Genomic DNA, 27,633 nt, shown 5'->3' on the forward strand with positions numbered 1-27,633 from the left:
TAATTAGGTGCAGCAAAAACACAGAATACAAAATACTGATGCCAAACTTACAGGAGAGCCTGGATTGCCAGGGTTTCCATGACGGCCCGGATTTCCGGGAATACCATCAGCGCCTGGATCTCCCTACATGGGAAGGGAAAATATGCATAATAGAGAAAAAAACTGTATAACATGGAGGAAGTAGAAAAATGTTATTTTATCTGAGACAGTTATTACCTTGTGAATTTTAATTGAGCCGAGCAGATTTTAAAGACCTGCTTAAAGGTGATGTATTTTATGTTGGCACAAATCATTATTTTTTCACTGAAATGTTATGCATACACTGAGTAACACTGATATACTGTAGGCATGGTATGAAATATATTATTTACACAGCCATTATGGAAAAAATTTGCATGTTAGTGACAATACAATCCTTCTACAATAAAAACTGGGGTTTTCTAATATTGATAATAGACCCTGTACCTTGCATCGTGCATACAGTTCCATGAATTACTTTTATCTCATTTCCCATATATGTCTTTCCAGTAGAGTGGTATGAATAAGGGACGGGGCAATGAATGGTAGCGGGCCTAGGGGCGCCTGCTATGTAAATCCAGCCCTGAACTTTTGTATTTTCAATATGTGGAGTAGACCTGGAAAACTATTGATGGATAACTACTAAAGTCACTCAACAATCATGGCATTAGTTTCAGTAACTTACTATTTCTCCTTTCTGTCCACTTTCTGTTCCCACCCCTGGGGGACCACGAGGACCAACAGGACCGGGTTGGCCAGGAATGCCATTGCGTCCCTAAAGGAGAAATAGAAATCAAGTATTTATATTTTCACATCAAGCTGCCCATTTACATGAAAACCCACAAGGAACTGGGCAATTGAGATATCTGAACGTGTTAAACACAAAGTGGATTATTTAATAATCATTTTTTTCTCAAATTTCACCAGAAACAAACTTGACCTAACTACCATCCACAAATTTGGCTTATTTACTAAAATTTCAGGTAAAAAAAAATCGGATCAAAAAAAATTCTAAATTTTTTTGAGTTTATTAAAAAAAGAAATAAATTTGAGTTTCAATTCGAATTGTATGACTTTATAAAAAAAACTTGAAAACCAATGTCAAACACCACCAAAATTCCTGAAGGTAAAAACATCTTCAAATGGTTAAAGGTACAGCTGCTATTGACTTTTACATGAATTCTACAGGTTTTAGATGGAGTAATTTCGGATTCAGACTTTTAGCAGCTTCAGGGCAAAGAAAATCTCAGAAAAGAACATTCACTAGAAAAACATTGAGTTTAAATAAATAATCCTCAAAATCTCACAAATTCAACATTGTTAGGGTATTGGTCTTCCAGCTTCCTAGAAGGAAAAGAAACTTACTGGCTCTCCAGCAGGTCCAGCTGCCCCCGGCCGTCCTGCACTGCCCTGAAAAGCAAAACAGCTAAGGCTTACATCAATGTTGAGGCAATTGTTTTTGGGTTAAGAAGCAATTCCCCCTAAAATGTACTTATTGGACCAGAGTTATCAAACATTTTTAATCATGCATGGCATTTTTCACATTTTCTAAACAAGGATTAAAAAAAAAATTAGGGCGATTATTTTTATTTTTATTTTACTAACATAAAGGGGCCCATTTACTTAGCTCGAGTGCAGGAATGGAATAAAAAAAACTTCGAATTTCGAATGTTTTTTTGGCTACTTCGACCATCGAATGGGCTACTTCGACTACGACTTCAACTTCGAATCGGACTATTCGAACTAAAAATCGTTCGACTATTCGACCATTCGATAGTCGAAGTACTGTCTCTTTAAAAAAAAACTTCAACCCCCTAGTTCGCCACCTAAAACCTACCGAAGTCAATGTTAGCCTATGGGGAAGGTCCCCATAGGTTTTTGAACAATTTTTAGGTCGAAGAAAAATCGTTCGATCGATGGATTAAAATCCTTTGAATCTAATGATTGCGGTAAATCCTTCGACTTTGATATTCTAAGTCTTAGGATTTCAATTCGGCAGTCGAATATCGAGGGTTAATTAACACTCGATATTCGACCATAAGTAAATTTGTCCCAAATATTCTCTTTCACAAATAGGCTTGCACATTTCCATCACAGGTGTCCATTGTGAGAATGTATAAAGTCCAAGGTATTTTATTTCAATCTAGATCCACTAATCTAGGACTTGCAAAAGGTTTTCTCATAAAGGTTTTGCCTATGAAACTTGGAAAATAATGCTTTAGTACAACCTGCATATTATACTTTCTGGGGAGTCAGGATCCAGAAGGGTATGAGTGCACAAGACTGTTGTTACTGATATGAGGAAATCAAAAGCTGCTGAGCACAAGGTTACACCTTTATCAACTGGGACTTTGCATCAATTTATTATAACTTAAGGTTTATGGTTAATCTGAAAAAGAACCAAACTGCTGGTCATCCTTGATAAATCAGGACCTAGTTATTTGAAGAAATCTTGACTGATTACTGATGAACCCAAAGCAGTAGGGGTCCAGACTAAAGACCAATTAAGGTGAGATTTCAGTTAGACCACATTTGATATTCTAGATATTCCAGGGACGACAGTCTCAAGAACGATATGGTTGAGATGTGGAGTAAACATATACTGTACTTGCTGTTCTGAATATTCTTAGAACTATTACAGGATAACTGGTAACAACAATATTTTGTACATATTTCTAATGTTGATTTAATATACCTGTTTATGAGCAAAAGGGAGGCCATGTCTAGGACAAAAAGTCTCAAAACTATGGGATTACTTACCAATTCTCCTTTCTGTCCCCTTTCACCCTAAAGTATAAAAAATATTAATTGTAAAAAGGCTTTTGGGGAATTAAATAAAAAAGTTACAAAGCCCTGCTGATAATTGTCTTTCGCTCCCCCTGTAACTCACTACATCTTTTCACTTGTTTTTTTAAACAAACACATCCATATCTATCGCCTTTAAACTCCTGTTTCCTAACCTTGCCTATAGGTTATTACTTACATGAAATCTCAGAGGTACGGAGAAGGAAACCAGAGACTTAAAGAAGGCAGGTTACCGTTGCAGCACCAGTGATATTAGTAGGTTTCCTCTGAACCCCAGTGGGACCCCATTATGTAACACCCAAGTGCAACCTCTTTCTGCACCTATGCTTGCCTCCACCTCTGCACTTCATCTCCATAAAAATTGTAATCCCTGGTCCTCCATACACCCCTCCATAAGTGTGGATTGGTCGAATTAATCTTAGAGCCTACCACGTAGAGCACCAGCAAAGTATCTGATATTTGCGCTTATGGCACAAACATATTAATTGATATTGGTACTTGCTGCTTTATCCCACACTATTCTTGGGGTACCAAGATCTATAATAAAAAATTAGACATCTGATGAACGTACCTGTGGACATTGAACTGTACAAGGCTCCTATACACAGGGAAAAAAAAGAAATATTAATGACTTAAACATTTAACAGAGCACAGTGGGTGGTAAGTGTAATATTTGTAATTTTAAAATGCTGGATATTTAGGTACTAGTTATTTACCATAGTGTAGTTGGGACTGGGACTACAGTAAGTATAGAGTGGCATGAAGCTAAGATGAACCACCCACAGACTCATGCATTTCAGAGATCCTTTAAATTCAAAAGCACTTAAAACACTTTCAAAATAAGGTCTTCTTCATCGTCATAACCATGTGTTAATCACTGTAGCCCCAATCACTATTTTGGCAGCTAAGCAGTGTAATACAAATCATGCACATCTCAGTTGCACATCTCAATTAGTACGATATAATAAGAGAGTACACTATAAAGATGCTGGAGAGCCTTGTATTAATGTAAAGACTTATTCATTATTAAGTACATTGAAAGACAGATTTCAGACCTTGATAGCCCTTGCATTTGGGTAAAAAAAAAATTCAATAATACAAAGCTCTATTTTTGTTATATATTACTGGTCTTGGAGTTGATGATTCCAATCCACTGTTAGAGGGGCCAACTTTACTAATATATGTGAAGGGGCAGTGAAGAAGTGGGTGGTGCCTTGTCTATGCCTTATACAGATGGGTTTTCAATGATGTATCAAGCATAAGCATTGGCTTTTAGGGTTCAGTTGAAAATTAAAAGATTTAAGGGCAGTGTAAAATTTGCAGGTTGGAGGCCCACCGGGGCTTCCACCACTGGGGCCCCCACCCGCCTTTTCTGCCCCCTTGCCTCTGGTACACCCTGCCATAGTCACAACCGCTGTCCTGTAGTTGCAACATGACTGGTGAATATTACTTCGCTTATTAAGGCTAAGCCAAGGTTAGCATTACCACATGCTCTGGAATTTCCTTAAATATTTGTGATTGTAAAATTTTATGACATGCATTGCGGATGTTCGCATAAGCTATTTGTTTGCAAACTTTGCAGGAAGTCACTGAGATCTGAAATTGTTCAAAAATTTGGGCTATCTAGTAACATGTGGAAGGGCAGTATTTGCAATATAACATTATACATCAGCAACCAACCAGCAGTTAGGCTTTTCCATTCCAGTGCAGTTAGACTGACAAAAGTAAAGGCTGAGCCTGTTTGCAATATCTTACTAAGCTGGGGCAATTTTTTTACCATATCATTACATTGCACTATATTGATATACCATAAATGTATTGGTAATACATAACAGCCCTTACTTCCACTGGGGTTATAGTGCAAATAGCCCCTGTAAGGCCATCCACAAGGCTATCAAGATTGCCAGAATCCCTGGTGTAAAAGACATTCCGGGGGCTTTGTCTGGAGACTATTCGTCGTAACTGCTCCTGATCTGCACCATTCATCCCAACGGCCAGAACTTTAAACCCTGCAAAAATGAACAAATCAGATTTAGCTTCTGTTCAGAAATAAAGCCTTAAGTGGACAATTGTTAACAAGAGCCTTAACATATTCTATGAAAGAGAGAATGGAAATAAATAAACTTCCTTTTTAATCTCCTTAAGTCTAAGAAAGCTTTGCATATTTTCCATATGATTCCTTTCAGACATTACTTATTCATCCAGTTCAACCATGATATAACTGTAGCTGTAACAGTTTACAATTGAGTCTACAGTTAATAAGAAAAGTTGCAGACACATTGTCCCTCTAGGAACCAAATCTGACAGAATTTTGCCACAAACATTGACGTCCCAACCAGGCCCTTGCCCACAATATGATGGGGTATAAATAGGAGTGAAAGAGTTGACTCATCTACATTTGGGAATGTGATACCTTCCGCTCTGTGGTGGAATAGAGCTACTGTAAGGGTGGTGGCACATGTAGTGTTCCGGGGAGATTAGTTGCCTAGTGACAAATCTCCTTTTCTTCGGGCAACTAATCTCTCTGAAATGCCTTCCCGCTGGCTAGAATGTGAATTGCCGGCAGGATGGCACTCGGATCGCTTCATTTTCCGAAGTCGGCTGAAGTTGCCTCACGAGGAAACTTTGGAAAACCAAATCGATCCCAGTGCCATCCAGTTGGTGATTCACATTCTAGCTGACGGGGAGGTTTTGCGGGGAGATTAGTTGCTGAAAAAGAGGTTTGTCGCTGGGCGACTAATCTCCCCGGAACGCTACTTGTGGCATCACCCTTAAACATGAAAAGCAAGAGAAGATGAAGAGAAGATTTTAGGAAAACCACAAAGTTATGAGTGACTCTTGGTAATGCAGATTTATTAAACATGTGATGCCTTTATGGAACAAAGGGAAAACTCTACAACAGCAACAATACAACAAAACATTAGTTATTTCCATTAGAGAAATTCAAACAATATGGGGTTGGTGTATTTCTAATACTACATTAAAAGCCAAACTAGTGGTGGTGTTGTTGCAACCAAATATCTATTTAGCTTTACCAATGTCACAGACATAAGTGCTGGAGAGCTAAAGAGTACTGCAGAGCACTTACGCATGTACTATGCTCAAGTTGTGCTCTGAAACTGGTGTTGAGTTAAATATGACCCAAGGTGCAGATCTCACCACATATAGGTGCAGGGTAGTAGTGATGCTTGACCATTAGCTGCCTGCTCCCAACCTGTCCTGGTACGCCATTCTTTTACAAGTAACTGACATTTGTCACAAGGAGGAGATGGAATCGGGAGCTGATATTGCAGGCACAGTGGGACTGTGGGGTCGTAGGCACCAAATATGAATAGAACCATTTACCTGCATCCTTGATGACTCTTGCTGATTCTGACACATCATCTCCTGAGGGTCCATCCGCCAACACAACCAAAACCCCAGGGACATTATTTCGCCTTCCATAGCTCGTTGTAAACATGTAGTTCTTTGCAAAGTTTATGGCAGCACCTGGAAAAAACAGTAATAATATCACGATTTTAATAAAGTTCATTATATATATATATATATATATATATATATATATATATATATATATATATATATATATATATACATATATATATACATACATATATATATATATATATATATATATACATATATATATACATATATATATATATATATACATATATATATATATATACATATATATATATATATATATATATATATATATATATATATATATATATATATATATATATATATATATATATATATATATATATACATATACATGTATGGACCTATCATGCAGAATGTTTTGGATCTTGGGTTTTCCAGAAAAGGAGTCTTTCTGTAATTTGGATCCCCATGCCTTAAATTTACTAATCAATAAACATTAAATAAACCCAATAGGCTGGTTTTGTTTTCAATACGGATTATATCTAATTTGGAATTAAGTACAAGCTACTGTTTTAATATTACAGAGGAAAAAGGAAACATTTTTTAAAAAAATCGGAATTATTTGATTAAATTGGAGTCTACAGGAGATGTCCTTCCGGAACTTTCTGGGTAAAGGGTTTCTGGATAACATGTCCCATACCTGTAATATAATACTTTACAAAAAAAAAATGTGAACAATTGTTTCGTTAGTTATCTTCTAATTTTGTGCATGGAATAGTACAGAGCTAAATAAGTGAAAAAGAATGTAACTAATGCTGACCATTATCTTTTTTATTAAACTCCGAATGCAAAAAACTTGAAAAATAAAAAAATAAAAAAATTTCAGGATTTATTATACACGGGGATGGAAAAAGTCCCGAAGATATCTTGATCAGTGCTAGGTTTCATGTAATAATCTAAAGATTTTGTGGTTTTTGGGCAAACATCAGAAAAAATCATAGTTTTCAGGGGGAAAATCCAAAAAAGTTTTTTTCACGTTTTTTCTTGCACAGAAAATTCTTTGGAAAATGTATTGACAAATAAGGGGAAAAAACCAGTGCGGATTTGGTTGGAGTACTTTTCAGAAAATAATGAGATAAATTCTGACTTCCAAGTGTATAGTGTAGGCATCCACACAGGGAAAGCAGAGAAGCCCCATATATATCACCTCTTTAGACAACACAGATTGTTGGCAGTTATTTTATAGTTTATTCAGGTACTTTAGGATTTTGAGATTATCTTTTCATTGGTTCTGCTGCTTGTCCTCAGTTGGAACATGCTTGCTTTTATATTTCAAAAGTTGTTAATAAACAGGCAGTACTGATTTAAAGCTCTTCTTTCCCTTTGGGTGCTTTCAATGAAATAAGCAGTTCATAACGTTATCTCTATCACAATAAAGTGACAAACATACCTACGGAGGTCCCACTTGGCTCTTCAAAAGGAATGGTCCTAATTTGTTGGAGGACTGTGCTGAGATCACTGGAACGATTCAGAAGGATCCAAGGTCTTGCTCTAAAGCTGTAAGAACCCAGACCAACCTAATGGGGAAAATGAAGGCAAATTAGACTATCTTTACTGAATAAATTAAGGATAAGTAAGTGTGATTATTAGGATGTTTGTAGGACTAGCTTATCCTTGAACCATGAAAATCCTGTGTTTGAGATTAGTTAGAGAAGTATTACTCTTTATAAACATAAATTGTTTTATTGATTACTGGACTTAACTGGAGGATTAAGATTAGGCCTATATGGGTCCCAAGAGGCCCATTGCAGTGGAGCTAAGATGAATCTGGAATGTTATGGGGCAGGGATGGGTCTTGAATGGGGTGAACCTGGGGCACCATGTGAGTTTGAGGGGGGAGGAGCAGGAAGAGGGGTACAGCTGATGTTTGTAACTTTAAAAAAAAAACATTAGATTAGTAGTTGGGGAACAGGTTTTTATCTCAGAATCCAAAAGCCTAAAATATGCAGTTACCTGGGTGGCATCAGGCCCCAGCTGTCCTATAGAAGACATCACTTTGGAAAGGAAATTTTTCACATCCTCTTCATTGTATGCATTATCCTGGGTTGCATGGACCAAGAAGACGACATCTGTACGGCCAGTTCCACATGCTAAACAAGCAGAAGGTTGCGCATATATATATTGCGCATTGTTATGTTACTAAACATAGATCTTTCACAGAGACTGAACTAACTGCACCTGTAAGAATGAACTAGAGATCATATCATACAAGTTTTGTTGCATTACAATGACATACAAATAAAGAGATGGAGATTTTATTGATTAAAAAATTGGTAGGTTGATTGAATTCAGTTACCAGTGTTAGCAAAGACTGAAACAGCTTCACTTTCCCGATTCCGAAACAAAGCTACAGCACGAAATTCATATCGCCCACCAACTTGCAAATTGTCAATATCGATGTATCTCTCATCTCTTGATACCAGCCGACTTGTTTCTGGACCCCCTACATGCAGAAAATAAGGAAAGAGTTGCATAAATGCTTTGTCTTTGAAGATGGTATAGCATATGTCTCAGAGGTAATGCAGGAGATTATGTACCACCTACGGCACATTAGAAGTGACAAAGATATTCCGTGAGGACCAATGATGAAGCCCCAGTCCAAATGCCTTAAACAGATCATGAAACTTTAATTGGGTGTTGTTACCCACAAATAAAATGATTTCCCCACCCTCCATCCCCATCTCAACGTAATTGTGGCTGTGAACTGATTTGCACCTACCACCATCTTGCTCGATGTGTTAAAACACACACAATCACCATGAATCAGGCGCAATAGTGGTAAAAATGGTTAGGGTTGGGATTTTGTCATTCCGGCACTCAGTGGTAAAATTATGATTGAGCGGAATTATTTGGGTGCAAATCCTGTTTAACATTTACAGCTGAAATAAACTGACCACCAGGGGCCTAACACCAGTCAAGGAAAACCTGATCCTTTGCCTATTATTAGGGTTGCCACCTAACCGGTAAAAATGATGGTCGATCCCAATGTTATTAATAGGGAAAAAAAGATAAATATATAGGAAGGTCGGTATTTTTTTTCAAAAAATAGGTGGCAACTCTATTATAGGTGTAATTTATGGTGAGCTTCAGGGTCCACTGCTTGAGTCTGTGTTTTTTTTTTGTCCAATTCCTGATTATTCCCTTGTCATTTCTCAACTGGTTGTTTCCCGTGTTTATATATTTTGTAGCTTTAGCTTCTGGTTCTTGAACCTTGGCCTGAATAACTTCTTTTACCTTTTTTTGGCACCTGTAATTGACCTGTACACCCAATATTATTCTATATACAATTATCTTGTCTAGTTTTGTGTACTTATGACACACCTGCTAATTCTATATACTCTAGTCCAGTTTTGTTTGGCTTCTATTTATGTTTTATTCTAAACCCCAGTCCCATTAACATTTGGCATCCTTGTCTATTTGGTGTAGCTAAACCACCCACACTATTATACCCTGCAGCAACCTAGAACAGAAAAACTCATCCAGAGGGTGCAGGGGATGGTTTAAGAAGCAAAGCACAGGAGTCCAACTACTCATGTGGCAAAGCAAACACAAAACTGACATGCTGTTCTATGAATAAAAGGGTTGCTTTTACCATCAGATCTTCGCCAATAGATCCGGTACCCAGTGCTCCCAGGAACAGTGCTCCAACTCAGTCGTATGCGCTGCTGTGACACATCTGAAACACGGAGGTCTCTTACTGGAGTTACAGAGGGAACATCCGCTGAGCAAGGGTGGAGGAAGACAGAAAGAGGGAATAACTACTTGAATCCAAAATCACACATGTAGCCTTATATTATAGTTCAAAACCCAGTCAGGTCAGATCAAGAGTCATATCTTCAACATCAAGACAGGAGGACTTAGGGTATAAAAATAAACATATGATAGAAGAAAGTTCAACAAGGATCAGAAATGAAGAAAAATGTTACATCTCTGCACTTTTTTGAAGAATGGGTGGATTAAACTGGTAATTTGGGGGACTTACGTGTTGTGACACTGGCGGTGACAGGTTGTCCTTGTCTAGTGCCTATTAGTGCTGTAACTTTCACTGTGTACCTCACTCCTGGTCTCACATTTATGAGTTCAAATGAATTGATGTTTCCAGGCACCTCCCTGGATTGCTCTGGACCACCTACAAAAAAAAGATAGGGCGTTACAGAGAAGCCATGAATGTTTAGCTATTTAATGGATTCTTCTTTTAAACAGTTTATTGGCTGTTAAAGTTTCATAGTGAGGATTTCTCTTTCTTTTTTGGATAAACAGTGTCAGAGTGTAACCTCAATATTTTATATGTATCACTGTAAGATTATTATACATACTTGTGGTGTATCATGAACAATAAATCTAGGGGTTATTTACTAAACTCTGAATTTATCTCATATTTATTTTTTTTTAAAAAACTCCCATGCCTGATTTGACCTTATTTATTTAAAAAAAAACCTCAAATTAATCGGTTCAGGGAGAAAACCCAATAAAATCATGCAAAACCCAGAATCTTCTGATTTTTTCAGACCTTTTTCCGGAATCTCTTGATTTTTTGGGGTTTTTGCCTGAAAACCCCAATTTTTTAGGTTTTTGAGCTAAACTCATCGCAAACCACGATATCTATAAAATTGAGATTGGTGCATCTCCCATTGACTTATACAGGACCTCAACTGGTCTGATATGCTTTTTGCAGCATCAGGTATAATAAATTTGAAAAATTCCTGTTTTTGCCCCAAAACGTTCAACCAGATAAATTTGAGTTTTAGTAAATAACCCCCTAAATGTTCTGTTCAAGGAGAATTGCTTAAAAGGCTTTGCAAACATAGATCACAAAAGCCTGCACAACATTGATGGATATCAAGGGGGAAAATCTGATTTCTCTTTGGTATCTCATCAGAAGGTACCCTGGGAGTGTTTTAAAACTCATTGGGTAAACTTCACTTTATAAAGTATTACATCAAGATAGAAATTTTGCGCCTTTCCAGGATTTCTGCAAGAAAGAGAAGGTAGGTGGGGAGGTGCTGGAAGGGTTGTGGCTTGGGCAGGGGGACTTGAACGGGGTCCGATGCTGGACAACACATGCATCAAACATAATTTTCATGAAGACACAAGGGTTTTGCAGAAACTTTTAATTAGTTGCTATGGATTTTTGTCTTGTAGCCAACTTTGCCTATATATATAGTAACTAACACATATTATTACATGACCCTATTTTTTTGTGATGGTACCAAATTGTGAATTCAGCCTGTATCACCAATAGCGAGAATAAAAAAATGAATTTGTATTTTATATTTACTATTTTTTGTACAGAGGGAGCTAAAATGGGAGATTCTTCCATTAATACTGCAACAGGCGATTGGTTGGGATTATTCTTAATTAAAACTTCAATACAATTTTAGTATTTTCCCCTACTACCAGAACTACTATACCAATATTAAAAATTAATATTCTTTCTCTGAATATCCCTCCTTTCAGTTTAAAGTCTTAACTACAGCTTTGCAGTTGTACCATCTACAGGGATCCAGGAAACCTTGTAGGATGTGGCTCCTTGTACTCCCACCCAGGTCACTTGGACAATGTTGTTCCTTTCGAGAGCTTGCAGACTGGTTACACTTCCAACTTGCTCCAGCGCTGCAACAGAGAGATGAACAGTAAGAACATTAACATGGAACGTTTACATATGAATTATTGTTATGCAATATTTGTGAATTTAAAAGGAGAATATAGATGGTTATAAGCAAGTTAATATTTGCTTTATTTTCTACTAAATATTCTGAGAAACAGTGGTCCCTAAAGGCTGATAGGGCCATTTTGGATTATTCATGATAGGTGATAGACCCCAGCTGTCTTCCCCACCCCTATCCCCCTCCTTCTGTGGACCCAGGATGAACTAGGTAGGGGGAAATTGATGTAGAGAACACACCTGTGTTTTATATATGTAGGGTCCCATAGGGTTAGATCCCCTACTGTCTTGGGTATTCCACTACTATTTTGGAAATCCCTTATTAGCTAATAAAGTCGTGATGCATGTAACCTATGCCCCTGGGTAGGATAATTTTCCCTACTGCCCCAGAAGGTTAGTCACCATTTCTTGTTAATGTTTAATATATTAAGAGGGAGCACATCACTCTTCCTCTTTGTCATCCACCTGCTAACCAGTTTGGATGCTGCTAGGAGCCTGAGACACAAGGTTACAGTAAAGATTAGTGCCCTATGAAGCATCTCAGAACCTACAAACCATCCCTTTAGCGTAAGCCAAGGAAGAGGCATTTACAGATTGGAGGTAACTCTCCCATGTAATACTTTGCCTGAAAGTGAAGGGACCACAGTTCGGAAAAGGACTGACTGTTGCATTTGTATGTCTAAAAACTCTTGTTTGATGAAAATCTTGTTTGATGATTAAGAATATCAGGGTTTATAAACTACAGTTCATTATGTATCTTACTCTAGGTAGGAAAAAATTAACTGTTACATACTAACTACATTATTCAACAGTGTCAGACTGAGATGACAATGGCCCACCAGAAAGCCTTAGACCTTGGGCCCACCAGAAAACCAAAGAACGTGAGCCCACCAGAAAAACGTAGACAGTGGAACTTTCCAAACTATTATTCCTCCTCTACTCACTCAACCCCTTTATTCTCCTAATCTTTTATAAATACTTACAATATTTTCCCATTATTAAGCATTTTCCCCATAAAGAAATAGGGAATGACCATGAAATAGGCCAAATGTTTAGAAGCAAAAGGGTCCACTAACACCTGGGCCCACCAAGAGTTTTCCTGGTATCCCGGTGGGTCAGTCTGACACTGTTATAAATAAAATGCTGTTGTAAATAAAATGCCAGTGACTGTTGTTGTTATTGATGCACCAAATTCAGGTTTCTGCTTGGGTTTTGGCAGCACCCCCAGCATCAGCACGCCTTGCAGAAATCTCTTTTGTCCGAATATTTGGAGGTAGATTCACTAAAGGGCGAATTGTCACCAGCGACTTTCCGATATTGTTACTTCGGCAGTGTGAGCATTTCATAGCAAAGATGCACTAGCGTTCGTTTGTGCCTATCGAAAATTCGCTAGTGATCTTACGCTTAGGTCAATTTGAAGGTGGGTACACTAAAGTTATGAACGTCTTTATTAGAGATGTTGGTGCAAATGCTTAAAGTAACCACTTTTTGTTACAAAAGTCCAAGGAACCTTAATAAAGACAAGAGAGTTAATATTATGCCCTACACATGAGCCCACTGTAAAATGAATATTCCATATGTTCTTAAATGTCTGGTGAAAAATGTTAAGCCAAAAAATGTTCAAGTTAAGACTTTGAACGCAATCCTGCTTAAAAAATGGAAAAGTCGCCAGCGTTCTTTTAAACTTTAATGCATTTTCGGCAGACGATGTGATGTAAGTAACATAAGCTTGAGGAAGATCTAGCTTCATTTTAGCAGTTAGTCTGGTCTGAGGTGGCGAAGTCAACTCTGGTGAAAGAGGTAACGTTCAGTAAAATCCGCACTTTACTGAATTTGCAGATCAACGACCATTCGACTGAGCAAAAAGTTGCCTGTCGATAGAGTGCGAATGAACGCCAGCGATGGTCCTGTTCGCTATCGACTTATCGTCTGCGCTTGTTAGTGAATTGACGATGTCCCTGATTTTTCGCTAGCGACGGCCACTTCGCCCTTCGTGAATCTGCGCCTTGGTATCTAGTGGAATGTGAACTCTATTCATGCCACTTTAAAGCTCTGGATTGTTGAACACAATTTTTTTAAGATGCATTTTTTTAAAAATTATCATCAACTTTCAATATACAAATTAAGATTTTTTTCAGCCAAACCTTTTGTGGAGGATATATTGTATACAATTATGGATTTGGTGCATCTCTGTGAGGTTGTTGAGGAGAAGTCAACACACATAGGCCATAGGCCATTGAATTGTTCTTAAAACTTTAAACATACAGTTTTCATAACTAAGGTCGGATTGGTCTCGGTACACGTTACCTGTCTGAGCAGTGATTGCAACTGGGTTACTTTCCCTGCTGCCAACAATCGCTGACACAAATACAGTATAAGAAGTCCCAGGAACTAAATCAGGAATATCCAATGAAGTGATGTCTCTAGTCACTATCTGCGAAACTTCAACACCTGTCATAAAATGTAACAAGAAAAAAAAATATATAAAACTATATACAGTATAACAAATAATCCAGTTGATCAGGGAGTAAATGTGAAGCTGTTAATAGTGACTTTTCCAACTGGTGCTGGATAAAGACATGGTTAAAGGAGGCTCAATGTAAAATATGTAAAAGGACAGTATTTACTAAAATATAAATTGCAGCTTAGTAAGATTCTTTACTATGCCACTTAATAGGATATACACGGGGAGGCACATTTATCAAGGGTCAAATTTCGAATTCCTGTGAGTTTTTTTTAAAAAAAAAAATGTATTAATAAAATGTAATTTTATAAACTTGGACGAATTTAAACGACCCGAAAACTCAAATCATATACAATTTGAACTTGATCAAACTCGAATGTCAGGAAGGCTGTAAAAATCTCCAAATTGGTCACTGGATCTCTCACATTGACTGATACAGGAATTCGGCAGGTTTTAGGTGGCAAACAGTCAAACGAATTCTTAAAGGGCCAGAGTATGATAAATTTCGAAAATCTAATTTTTTTTTTTTAAAAAAAACTCGAATCGAGTTTGGATAAATCCCTAGTTGAACTTGACAGTTTTGACCATAAAAAAAATTTGAAAATTCAAATTTGACCACTAAATTTTCACTTTTTATATAATTTTTGTGTTTTTCCCTTTTCACCATTGATTGTGTGAAAACTCCTTAAAGGGATACTGTCATGGAAAAACATGTTTTTTCCAAAACACATCAGTTAATAGTGCTGCTCCAGCAGAATTCTGCACTGAAATCCATTTCTCAAAAGAGCAAACAGATTTTTTTATATTTAATTTTGAAATCTGATATGGGGTTAGACATTTTGTCAGTTTCTCAGTTGCGTCACTTGTGACTTGTGCCTGCACTTTAGGATGGAACTACTTTCTGGCAGTCTGTTATTTATCCTACTTAATGTAACTGAATCAGTCTCAGTGGGACTTGGCTTTTTCTATTAAGTGCTGTTCTTAGATCTTCCAGGCAGCTGTTATCTTGTGTTAGGGAGCTGCTATCTCCTTACCTTCCCATTGTTCTGTTGTTAGGCTGCTTGCAGTACAGCAGTAAAGAGTGATTGAAGTTTATCAGAGCACAAGTCACATGACTGGGGGCAGCTGGGAAATTGACAATATGTCTAACCGCATGTCAGATTTCAAAATGGAATATAACAAAATTTGTTTGCTCTTTTGAAAAATGGATTTCAGTGCAGAATTCTGCTGGAGAAGCACTATTAACTGATGCATTTTGAAAAAAAAACATGTTTTCCCATGACAGTATCCCTTTAAAATTAGTTCTTACAGTAAGGGGCAGACTTATTAATTGAATTGAAAATTTAAATTTTCCATTTTTTATGGTCAAAACTCTCAAATTCAAATTGTGAATAATCCAAACTCGATTCGAATTTTAATTAGAATTAGAATTTTGAGATTTATCAAACTCTGGCCCTAAAAATTTGAATTCGACTATTTGCCACCTAAAATATGCCGAGTTCATGTATAAGACAATGGGAGAGTTCCAGGGACTAATTTGAACATGTTACTAGCCTTCCTGACATTCAAGGTTTTTTTTCGGAGAAAAAACTCGATTCGAGTGTAGTCGAATTCAGGTCGGTAATATTCGTTAGAGTTTTAGATAATAATTTTTTTTTTATTAAATAACCCCCAATCGAATTTTGAGTATATTCAAATTTATTAGAGTTATAAAAATTCACATGAATTCGACATTTGACCTTTGATAAATGTGCCTCCCCGTGTGCCCCTTATTTAAAGTCCTACATCAGCAGCACAAACAAGTAGATAAAGTAATTTGCTGAATAAATATGTACATATTATGCACAGGTATAAATATTTGTATGCAAGTCATTAAGGAATTCACTAACCATCACTACGTCTCCAAGTGATCCTGTAAGTGGTGGCCCTTGGAACGGGTCTCCATGCAATTCTGATTGTGGTTTCTCCAGCACTCACAATTCTCAGATTGGTAACTTCACTCACAGAGTCATCTTCTGTTTGGGAGAAGGTTGTTAGCTGTGTCTATGGCATAAAGCTAGAAGGGCAAGAAGCATTCAGCCTCCCTTAGGAGCTATTTCAGCACTAGGAATCTTAACAACATGATATTGGAGCATTCTTTGAAAGTAGCATTTACAATATACAGTAGCTATTAAAACAACTATGTTATTTAAAACATGTAATTACACAACCACTTTCTTTACCAACTACATCTCCTAAGGAAGTTCTTACATAATTTCTGATAATTATATACAGGTTGCCTCATCCATCATTAATTGTGTATTTCTGTCTTTAACAATTATATTTATAAGCTGTTCTTTTTCTATAGAGATGTGTTTTGCTGTCATTGATACAGTTATATTTTGTGAAACATCCAAGCAGAATGATGGGAAAATAGTGAGCAAAGATGTATATAAGGCCCTTCTCATATCTAGGTTTGTTCTGTCAATGGTCCAGATATACCATGAGATACTACGGGGCAAATTTACTTATGGTCGAAATAGTTTGATCAATATAGTTCGATCAAATAGTTCGATCAAACAATTAAATCCTTCGAATCGTTCGATTCGAAGGATTTTAATCCATCGATCGAACGATTTTTCTTCGACCTAAAAATTGTTCCAAAGCCTATGGGGACCTTCCCCATAGGCTAACATTGACTTCGGTAGGTTTTAGGTGGCGAAGTAGGGGGTTGAAGTTTTTTTTAAAGAGACAGTACTTCGACTATCGAATGGTCGAATAGTCGATGATTTTTAGTTCGAATCGTTCGATTCGAAGTTGAAGTCGTAGTCGAAGGTCAAAGTAGCCAATTCGATGGTCGAAGTAGCCAAAAAAAATTCGAAATTCAAAGTTTTTTTTCCTCTATTCCTTCACTCGAGCTAAGTAAATGGGCCCCTACGTGTGATGTGAACCAAGGTTGCAGAAGAGTATTGTGGAGTCATGACACCATTAACTCAAATTTAGGTTACATGCTTGTTTAAAAGACAATGCAGAGGAGTAGTGATGGGTGAATAAATTCGGCAGGCGCAAATTCGCAACAAATTTCCCACCGGCGAATAGATTCGCAAAACTGCAAAGAAAATTCGCCGGCGAAAAATCCGATACAATTTGGGCACGCGTCAGAATAGTAGCGTGCATAAAAATCGACTTATCGTCTGCGCTTGTTAGTGAATTGATGATGTCCCTGCGGATTGGATTTCTGCTGATTTTTGCTAGCGACGGCCACTTCGCCGTTTGTGAATCTGCCCCTTGGTATCTAGTGGAATGTGATCCCTATTCATGCCACTTTAAAGCTCTGGATTGTTGAACAGAATTTTTTTAAGATGCATTTTTTAAAAATTATCATCAACTTTCAATATACAAATTAAGATTTCTATTTGGCACCGTTTTCAGCCAAACCTTTTGTGGAGGATATATGGTATACAATTATGGATTTGGTGCATCTCTCTGAGGTTGTTGAGGAGAAGTCAACACACAAAGGCCATAGGCCATTGAATTGTTCTTAAAACTTTAAACGTACAGTTTTCATAACTAAGGTCGGATTGGTCTCAGTACACGTTACCTGTCTGAGCAGTGATTGCAACTGGGTTACTTTCCCTGCTGCCAACAATCGCTGACACAAATACAGTATAAGAAGTCCCAGGAACTAAATCAGGAATATCCAATGAAGTGATGTCTCTAGTCACTATCTGCGAAACTTCAACACCTGTCATAAAATGAAACAAGAAAAAAAAATATATAAAACTATATACAGTATAACAAATAATCCAGTTGATCAGGGAGTAAATGTGAAGCTGTTAATAGTGACTTTTCCAACTGGTGCTGGATAAAGACATGCTTAAAGGAGGTTCAATGTAAAATATGTAAAAGGACAGTATTTACTAAAATATATATTGCAGTTTGGTAAGATTCTTTACTATGCTACTTAATAGGATATACACGGGGAGGCAAATTTATCAAGGGTCAAATTTCGAATTCCTGTGAGTTTTTTTAAAAAAAAAAAAAATGTATTAATAAAATGTAATTTTATAAACTTGGACAAATTTAAACGACCCGAAAACTCAAATCATATTTAATTTGAATTTGATCAAAATCGAATGTCTGGAAGGTTACAATAATCTCCAAATTGGTCACTGGATCTCTCACATTGACTGATACAGGAATTCGGCATATTTAAGGTGGCAAATAGTCAAACGAATTCTTAAAGGGCCAGAGTATGATAAATCTTGAAAATCTAAAAAAAATTTTAAAAAAAACTCGAATCGAGTTTGGATAATTCCCTAGTTGAACTTGACAGTTTTGGCCATAAAAATTTGATCACTTCATTTTCCTTTTATGTAATTTTTGTGTATTTCCCTTTTTACCGTTGATTGTGTGAAAACTCCTTGAAATTAGTTCTTACAGTAAGGGGCAGACTTATTAAGGGTCGAATTGAAAATTTGAATTTTTTTTATGGTCGAAACTCTTAAATTCAAATTGTGAATAATCCAAACTCGATTCAAATTTTAATTCGAATTTTGAGATTTATCAAACTCTGGCCCTTTAAAAATAAGAATTTGACTATTTGCCACCTAAAATATGCCGAGTTCATGTATAAGACAATGGGAGAGTTCCAGGGACTAATTTGAACATGTTACTAGCCTTCCTGACATTCAATGTTTTTTTTCAGAGAAAAAACTCGATTCGAGTTTAGTCGAATTCGGGTCGGTAATATTCGTTATAGAGTTTTAGATAATAATTTTTTTTTTAATAAATAACCCCCAATCGAATTTTGAGTATATTCAAATTTATTAGAGTTATAAAAATTCAGATGAATTCGACATTAGACCTTTGATAAATGTGCCTCCCCGTGTGACCCTTATTTAAAGTCCTACATCAGCAGCACAAACAAGTAGATAAAGTAATTTGAATAAATATGTACATATTATGCACAGGTATAAATATTTGTATGCAAGTCATTAAGGAATTCACTAACCATCACTACGTCTCCAAGTGATCCTGTAAGTGGTGGCCCTTGGAACGGGTCTCCATGCAATTCTGATTGTGGTTTCTCCAGCACTCACAATTCTCAGATTGGTAACTTCACTCACAGAGTCATCTTCTGTTTGGGAGAAGGAGAGGTTGTTAGCTGTGTCTATGGCATAAAGCTAGAAGGGCAAGAAGCATTCAGCCTCCCTTAGGAGTTATTTCAGCACTAGGAATCTTAACAACATGATATTGGAGCATTCTTTGTATGTAGCATTTACAATATAGCTATTAAAACAACTATGTTATTTAAAACATGTAATTACATAACCACTTTCTTTACCAACTACATCTCCTAAGGAAGTTCTTACATAATTTCTGATAATTATATACAGGTTGCCTCATCCATCATTAATTGTGTATTTCTGTCTTTAACAATTATATTTATAAGCTGTTCTTTTTCTATGGAGATGTGTTTTGCTGTCATTGATACAGTTATATTTTGTGAAACATCCAAGCAGAATGATGGGAAAATAGTGAGCAAAGATGTATATAAGGCCCTTCTCATATCTAGGTTTGTTCTGTCAATGGTCCAGATATACCATGAGATACTACGGGGCAAATTTACTTATGGTCGAATATCGAGGGTTAGTTAACGAATATCGAACTCGAAGGATTTACCGCAAATAGTTCGATCAAAAAGTTAAATCCTTCGAATCGTTCGATTTGAAGGATTTTAATCCATCGATCGAACGATTTTTCTTCGACCTAAAAATTGTTGTTGTGGACCTTCCCCATAGGCTAACATTGACTTCGGTAGGTTTTAGGTGGCAAAGTAGGGGGTTGAAGTTTTTTTTAAAGAGACAGTACTTCGACTATCGAATGGTTGAATAGTCGAACGATTTTTAGTTCGAATCGTTCGATTCGAAGTCGTAGTCGAAGGTCGAAGTAGCCAATTCGATGGTCGAAGTAGCCAAAAAAAACATTCGAAATTCGAAGTTTTTTTTCCTCTATTCCTTCACTCGAGCTAAGTAGAAGAGTATTGTGGGGTCATGACACCATTAACTCAAATTTAAGTTACATGCTTGTTTAAAAGACAAAGCAGAGGAGTAGTGATGGGTGAATAAATTCGGCAGGCGCAAATTCGCAATAAATTTCCCACCGGCGAATAGATTCGCAAAACTGCAAAGAAAATTCGCCGGCGAAAAATCCGATACAATTTGGGCACGCGTCAGAATAGTAGTGTGCATAAAAATTGTTGCGCGTCAAAATGATTCGGACGCCCATTGATTTTAATGCATTTGGACAAAATAGGCGCACGTATGAAATTGTCGATGGAGCTGAAATTGTTGCACATCAAAATAATTTTGACGTGCATTGACTTCAATGCGTTTTGCAAATCTTTTTTGGGAAATTCGCAAAACGGGACAAATTGGCCTATCACTACAGAGAGGGCTTAAGTGCAATGCATGATAAATGGGAAAAAAATCCCACTGTGTCCGATAAAATATTTAGCAAGTTACCTGTCTGTGCTGTGATCGTCACAGGGCTGCCTTCTGAATTACCGACCAGGGCTGATACCCCTATTACATAGATAGAATTGGCCTGCAAACCTTCAATGTCAAAGGATGTCACATCGGCAGGCAGGGTCCTGGTCAGTTGACGACCTTAAGTGAACATAAGTCATTCAAGTCACAAACACAGAATATTAAGCATACTGATCCATAACACATTTTCAATGTGAGAACATTGTGTGTGATTTTGAATTCTTATTTACCATCAAAGCGACTCTTAAGAACATCTTCCATCATCTTAATACAATATCAATATGTCAATAACTTAAATGGACTAAAATGCATCATACCTAAATATATATTGTATAATTAAAACCTTTCAAAAAAAACATTGGGGAAAACACAATCTGACATTTTCAGTTTTGGGGTAAAAAACTATTTTTATTTTACGAACTTCGAACTTCCCTAAATAGGGATAATTTAAAAATTCTATTGAAATGAAAGGGATAACATTACATCAGAACAAGTGAAGATTTTAGAGTTAAAAAATGGCTTAAAATGAAATTGTAGACTTTTGTGCCCAATATTAAGTTGGATTCAATATTATATAAAATACAATTCATTTTTCAATGTTAGGAAAAAAATCTGAACATTAAAATTAAGTTTATAAAACAGCAATTTCCTTTTGCCTACAATTTTGAACTGTACTAAATATGCACCTTTTTTTGCAAATTTAAAAGTAAATAAGACACTCTACAAAAAAAAAATAATTTCCCTACTTGGTGAAAATTACCTATGATTGGTCCTCACTGAGGACAACCGGAAATGCCTAAAGTATATAAAACCTCTCTTGTCTTCTGGATGATTGTGGCCATCAAATTGCCCACTGCGTGACAATATAAGTGATAATTTTACTGGCAATACAAGACGGTTGTTCAGCAATTTGCTACAAGGAGTTGCTATAACACACATCAATTCATGGCAGAGAGTGTGGAAATTTCCAGTTTATAATTTACTAGGTCAAATCTCAAGTCAAGATCAGCCCAAATGGTGCCATTTTTGTCTCTTAATAAAATGGAATTAGAAATTATCCTTATAGGAATAGACTATTGAATTCTAGTCTGTTAATTATTTTTAAAAAATTATAAAGATTAGCTGGGCTAGACTAGGATAGTAGATTTAGTTATTGAAACAATGGGGCAGATCTGTTGTCTGAATTATTTTGATGAATTGATGTATCTTCTTTGATACTAGTGTCTGTTCATTACAAGCTTTTTGTAGTGTCAGAAAGTGTTGACAATAGGGGAAAATCTTATGGAATCCCATTGGATCTGATCCTGTGTCCATACTCAAAATCTGTCCGTTCTTCCTTGGATAGCATTGACGTTTGACTTGAAAAAACAGCTTGACTTAAAGGGATACTGTCATGGGAAAAAAATGTTTTTTCAAAATGAATCAGTTAATAGTGCTGCTCCAGCAGAATTCTGCACTGAAATCCATTACTCAAAAGAGCAAACCGATTTTTTTTATATTCAATTTGGAAATCTGACATGGGGCTAGACATATTGTCAATTTCCCAGCTGCCCCAAGTCATGTGACTTATGCTCTGATAAACTTCAATCACTCTTTACTGCTGTACTGCAAGTTAGAGTGATATCACCCCCTCCCTTTTTTCCCCCAGCAGCCAAACAAAAGAACAATGGGAAAATAACCAGATAGCAGCTCCCTAACACAAGATAACAGCTGCCTGGTAGATCTAAGAACAGCACTCAATAGTAAAAAACCCATATCCCACTGAGACACAGTTACATTGAGAAGGAAAAACAGCAGCCTGCCAGAAAGCATACCTCTCCTAAAGTGCAGGCACAAGTCACTTGACTGGGGGCAGCTGGGAAATTGACAAAATGTCTAGCCTCATGTCAGATTTCAAAATTGAATATAAAAAAATCTGCTCTTTTGAGAAATGGATTTCAGTGCAGAATTCTACTGGAGTAGCACTATTAACTTATGCGTTTTGAAACGCTTCCTTGGATCAGGCGAAGGGTGATCAGAAATACCAAAAACATTTACCAGGAATGCTGAAAAGAATGTATACCCTGGGAGGCTCTAAGCATGGTTAGGGTGGTTATTATCAAAATGCATAGATTGTTTTTAGATATGCATATTCTTTTAAAAGCTATACTAAAGACGCCTAAAAATGACACCACCCCCATGGCACATGAGGTGCATTAATGCTTCTCACCATCACTGTGTCTCCAGGTGACCCGGTATCCAGTTGCACGAGCAATGCCAGTCCATGCAATGCGCAGGCGGTTGGTTCCTCTTTCCAACACTCGAAGGTCTGTAACTCCACCCACTGCTGACTCTAAACACAGGTGAGTTTTTAGAAGCATGTTCGATGGATGATTAGTTCTTATTGGTAGATATAAGTGAATCTGGTGCCTATTCAATCAGGAGGGTTTGTAGGGCTAGGGTTGGTCGGACAATTTGTGTTGATCTTTATCTTAATTATCATCAGAGTTATATTTTCAACTGTAACTGTAGTGGGTAGGTTACGTTTCTATTATTATATGCTCCCATGTAGTAATGAAAAGCTGAAAATAAAAATTTTGCTGTCTGCCTTTTACATATCATAGCTAACAGTTGGGTTACTCCTCCATGAAAAACTTGGTGGTATTCATAGTAGTAAAGGGATTTAAATTAGTTCCAGGGTCAGGTCATCATGCAAAGTCTTCTAACCAGGGCCACTGACAGAGATTTTTTATTTTCACAGGCCCTATAGAAGTTCAAAATGTAGGGTGAGTAATAAAATATATTTTTCGGGGACCTAGTAATAGCTGGGTCACCTGGGGTAATTGTTGTGGTCACCCTACTATGCCTGCTATCCCACAGTCACACTCCCTTCCCAGAGACTGTTATCCCACTGTTACTATAGGCACCATCTCTCCCTACTATACCTGCTATCCCACAGTCACACTCCCTTCCCAGAGACTATTATCCCACTGTTACTATAGACACCATCTCTCCCTACTATACCTGCTATCCCACAGTCACACTCCCTTCCCAGAGACTATAATCCCACTGTTACTATAGGCACCATCTCTCCCTACTATGCCTGCTATCCCACAGTCACACTCCCTTCCCAGAGACTGTTATCCCACTGTTACTATAGGCACCATCTCTCCCTACTATACCTGCTATCCCACAGTCACACTCCCTTCCCAGAGACTATTATCCCACTGTTACTATAGGCACCATCTCTCCCTACTATACCTGCTATCCCACAGTCACACTCCCTTCCCAGAGACTATTATCCCACTGTTACTATAGGCACCATCTCTCCCTACTATACCTGCTATCCCACAGTCACACTCCCTTCCCAGAGACTATTATCCACTGTTACTATAGGCACCATCTCTCCCTACTATACCTGCTATCCCACAGTCACACTCCCTTCCCAGAGACTATAATCCCACTGTTACTATAGGCACCATCTATCCCTACTATACCTGCTATCCCACAGTCACACTCCCTTCCCAGATGCTACTATCCTACTGCTACTATAGGTACTATCTCATCCTGCTATATCTACTATCTCAAAGCACACCTGCCCCACCGCCCCAACTTCTTTTAGAAGCCACCATCTCAACTTCTTGTACCTGATATTACACAGTCAGAGAATGAACTATAATTGTACCTGTTTTTACTCTGGTTGATGCAGCTGGGCCCTCAACTGACCCATACAATGGGCTTACAGACACTGTATACTCAGTGTTGGGCAAGAGGTTTTGTAGAAATAATGAGTTTGTATTGGCTTCCACATCAAAATCCTTTGCATCTTCTCCTAAAAGAGAAGGAAACATGGCTAAATCTCAGCCTCTAAATACAGAATGGCACGTATGACTACCAAATATTTTTACATACTTTCACTGTACAGAGCTACAAATGGGGACAATTTGGGGATTGCTAAATGCATTGAAAAGTCACTGGAGCCTCAAAGAGAGATTAGATGTTGGTAAAAAGTTAGTGCGGACGCTTTTAAAGTGCACCTGTCACCTACAGTACACATACAATGCTGTATAATAAAAGTAATTTGCAAATTAAACATGAAACCCAAATTCCTTTTTTCATTAAAGCATCCATACCTGTTATAAAGGTGTTTAAATATCTGAGCTGTCAATCAAATATTACCTTCCCCGCCTCTATGCCTGAGGCATACAGGTGGGGCAATCAATTACTTTCAGTTTCTATTCAGCACTTCCTAGATGTCACTTCCCTCCACACATTCCCCCTCCCTCCTAACACTCTATCATTTGATAGGGTACTGTACATGGGCATTAGGCCCCCCATTCATGTGAATACATTAGATTTTGGGGGGTGATACACAATTTGTCTTAATAACGGTGTCCAGAAAATGGATCCTGCCTGTGTGCTGTGATTGTGTAATTCCAAGACTGAAGGAAACAAAATGTAAATAATAAATGTAATGTAAGTAAATTTTATTTTTCTCAACTAACATGATAGACAATAATTTTGAATTATTTCTTAGTGCGACAGGTCCCCTTTAATAATAAGGAATGATGAAAGGACATGTCTACTAATTAGAGATGTCTCTAATTAGAGATACGCTTCACACAATCTTTACACCTATAACGTTTATTCAGGAATGAAGATTGCTATTTTACTGCTGAGGGACAGTCAGTTGGGGCCACTGACCACTATATTTTTCTGCTAAATATATTGTAAATGGTGGACAAAACATACTATATACCAGTGCCCTGAATCTCATCCTGGCTGACTCCCTCCATAAACTCTATAAACTTGTTATCAAAATCAGCCCCCTAATCTTGATAACAGCTATGAGAATGAATTCTATAGTTATACTGAGGATTAAAAAGGGGCAAGTCTTTCATCGTCATTCTTCGAGGCATTTATTTAGCATAATGGGGCACTTAGTAGTGCAGTAAGCCATGACAACCAATTACATTTTATTTTACCTATTCTTTCTGCAGCTGGCTAATAATAATAATAATAGCTGGGCAAAAAAAAAAACAACTAAGTAACCTAAGGATTATAATTACTAATGTAAGCACCATCCTTGTAGGAAGCTGCACCTGATCTTTGTACCATTAACTGAACAACTAACCTGCATCATATTATTAACACTACTGCCGCAATAAAATATTTAACATTACTTTTAGTCAAAAGAATTTGGCACATTGGTGAGGAGGTTTGGCAATTACCTGGCCTTATCAAAGAAGCTGATCTCACTTGAACCCCTGCACATGGGGGGGCAGATTTACATATGGTCGAATATTGAGGGTTAATTAACCCTTGATATTCGACTGCCGAATGTAAATCCTTCGACTTCGAATATCGAAGTCGAAGGATTTACCGCAATTAGTTTGATCGAACGAAAAATCCTTCGAATCAAACGACTCACAGGATTTTAATCCATCGATCGAACGATTTTTCTACGACCAAAAAAACATAGGAAAGCCTATGGGGACCTTCCCCATAGGCTAACACTGCACCTCGGTAGGTTTTAGGTGGCGAAGTAAAGAGACAGTACTTCTAATATCGAATGGTCGAATATTCGAACGATTTTTAGTTCGATTCGAAGTCGTAGTCAAAGGTTGAAGTAGCCAATTCGATGGTCGAAGTAGCCATAAAAAACATTAGAAATTCAAAGTTTTTTTTATTCTATTCCTTCACTCGAGCAAAGTAAAGGTGCCCCTTAGGGTTGCATAGATTATTGGTATATGGCCTCTCTTCCTTTTTTCTCAATTTGAAGGAACATTTACATTAAAATCCTGGTAATTTAATTCTCCACGTTGCTGTTGGACATGTTGTAAGATGGGCCGACAGCACTCCCATTACCAAAGGTAATGATAAAAGAGGTGAACATGGCCTGCACAAATGAGTTTACACTCTAAAAGTTAAGGGGTTGAGGCATAAATGGAATGTAATTAAAGCTGGTAATGGAAAAAATATTCACAATTGGTGATGGACGAATTCACAGAGAATTTGACAGTTTCACTGCCGGCGAATAGATTCTCGGATTTGCGGCAAAACTTCGCTGGTGAGAATTCTCCAGCGTTGACGCCGGCAGAAACGTTTTTCCAACACCGGCGATGAAATAAACATACGCCCATTGACTTTAATGGTCACCAGCAACAACTTTTTTCGCAGGTGTCAAATTCGTGGTTTCACCAATTTTCCAGATTCGGCCATCACTATTCACAATGTGCAAAGTTATGCCTATGCCCGGAAAAAAATTCTTTGCATGAATTTAATATAGTTTTTGCGAACCCGGAAATGGATTAAATGGATAAGCAACCTCTTCCGACAGTGGAAGAAAGTTTGCAAATTTTATAGTTTGCTCCAGAGCGCAGTTTGTGGCTGTTGCAGGGGCCCAGCGGGAGCTTTGTGGCAGAAGCGGGGGGCCCCTGAGACAGAAACCCCGGTGGCCCCTGAATGTATTTAGGTCACAGTATGTGCATATTTGGAGAACTGCAGAGTGGAGAGAGCAAGTTAGTGAGAGTTGAAATATGAGCAGATTTAATTAATAATGATATAATTCTGGTTCTGGGCCAGAACATGTGTGCTTATTATACCAAAACATCTGCAGTGTTAGAAACCAAAGAAACTCATTAGGTTTTATTAAAGAGCAGCTAACAAAATACCCATCAAACATGAACATTTCCACATCACACTGGAGGTTGTTTAAGGAC

The 27,633-nt window shown here is 37.4% G+C and overlaps 1 protein-coding gene across 6 annotated transcripts in view; it reads right to left on the reverse strand.

Moving 5' to 3' along the window:
* The window catches only part of LOC108715880 (collagen alpha-1(VII) chain), a 138,511-nt gene that overhangs the window by 81,252 nt on the left and 29,626 nt on the right, over positions 1–27,633 (reverse strand). For 4 of the 6 annotated variants that reach the window (XM_018261402.2, XM_018261403.2, XM_018261399.2 and 1 more), the window contains exons 12-31: positions 24,597–24,743; positions 23,142–23,264; positions 20,909–21,052; positions 19,396–19,521; positions 17,983–18,126; positions 16,292–16,417; positions 14,246–14,389; positions 11,764–11,886; positions 10,256–10,402; positions 9,866–9,994; positions 8,570–8,716; positions 8,227–8,363; positions 7,664–7,790; positions 6,169–6,312; positions 4,666–4,832; positions 3,395–3,421; positions 2,779–2,805; positions 1,384–1,428; positions 704–793; positions 52–123 (exon numbers count right to left, since the gene is read on the reverse strand). In XM_018261402.2, coding sequence (XP_018116891.1) covers positions 52–123; positions 704–793; positions 1,384–1,428; positions 2,779–2,805; positions 3,395–3,421; positions 4,666–4,832; positions 6,169–6,312; positions 7,664–7,790; positions 8,227–8,363; positions 8,570–8,716; positions 9,866–9,994; positions 10,256–10,402; positions 11,764–11,886; positions 14,246–14,389; positions 16,292–16,417; positions 17,983–18,126; positions 19,396–19,521; positions 20,909–21,052; positions 23,142–23,264; positions 24,597–24,743 — 2,336 coding nt within the window. The remainder of the gene's footprint in view (positions 1–51; positions 124–703; positions 794–1,383; positions 1,429–2,778; positions 2,806–3,394; positions 3,422–4,665; positions 4,833–6,168; positions 6,313–7,663; positions 7,791–8,226; positions 8,364–8,569; positions 8,717–9,865; positions 9,995–10,255; positions 10,403–11,763; positions 11,887–14,245; positions 14,390–16,291; positions 16,418–17,982; positions 18,127–19,395; positions 19,522–20,908; positions 21,053–23,141; positions 23,265–24,596; positions 24,744–27,633) is intronic. The other 2 variants (XM_018261401.2, XM_018261404.2) reach the window with 2 other exon arrangements.

Source organism: Xenopus laevis, chromosome 4S (genome assembly GCF_017654675.1).
Source record: "Xenopus laevis strain J_2021 chromosome 4S, Xenopus_laevis_v10.1, whole genome shotgun sequence".
NCBI lineage: Eukaryota > Metazoa > Chordata > Amphibia > Anura > Pipidae > Xenopus > Xenopus laevis.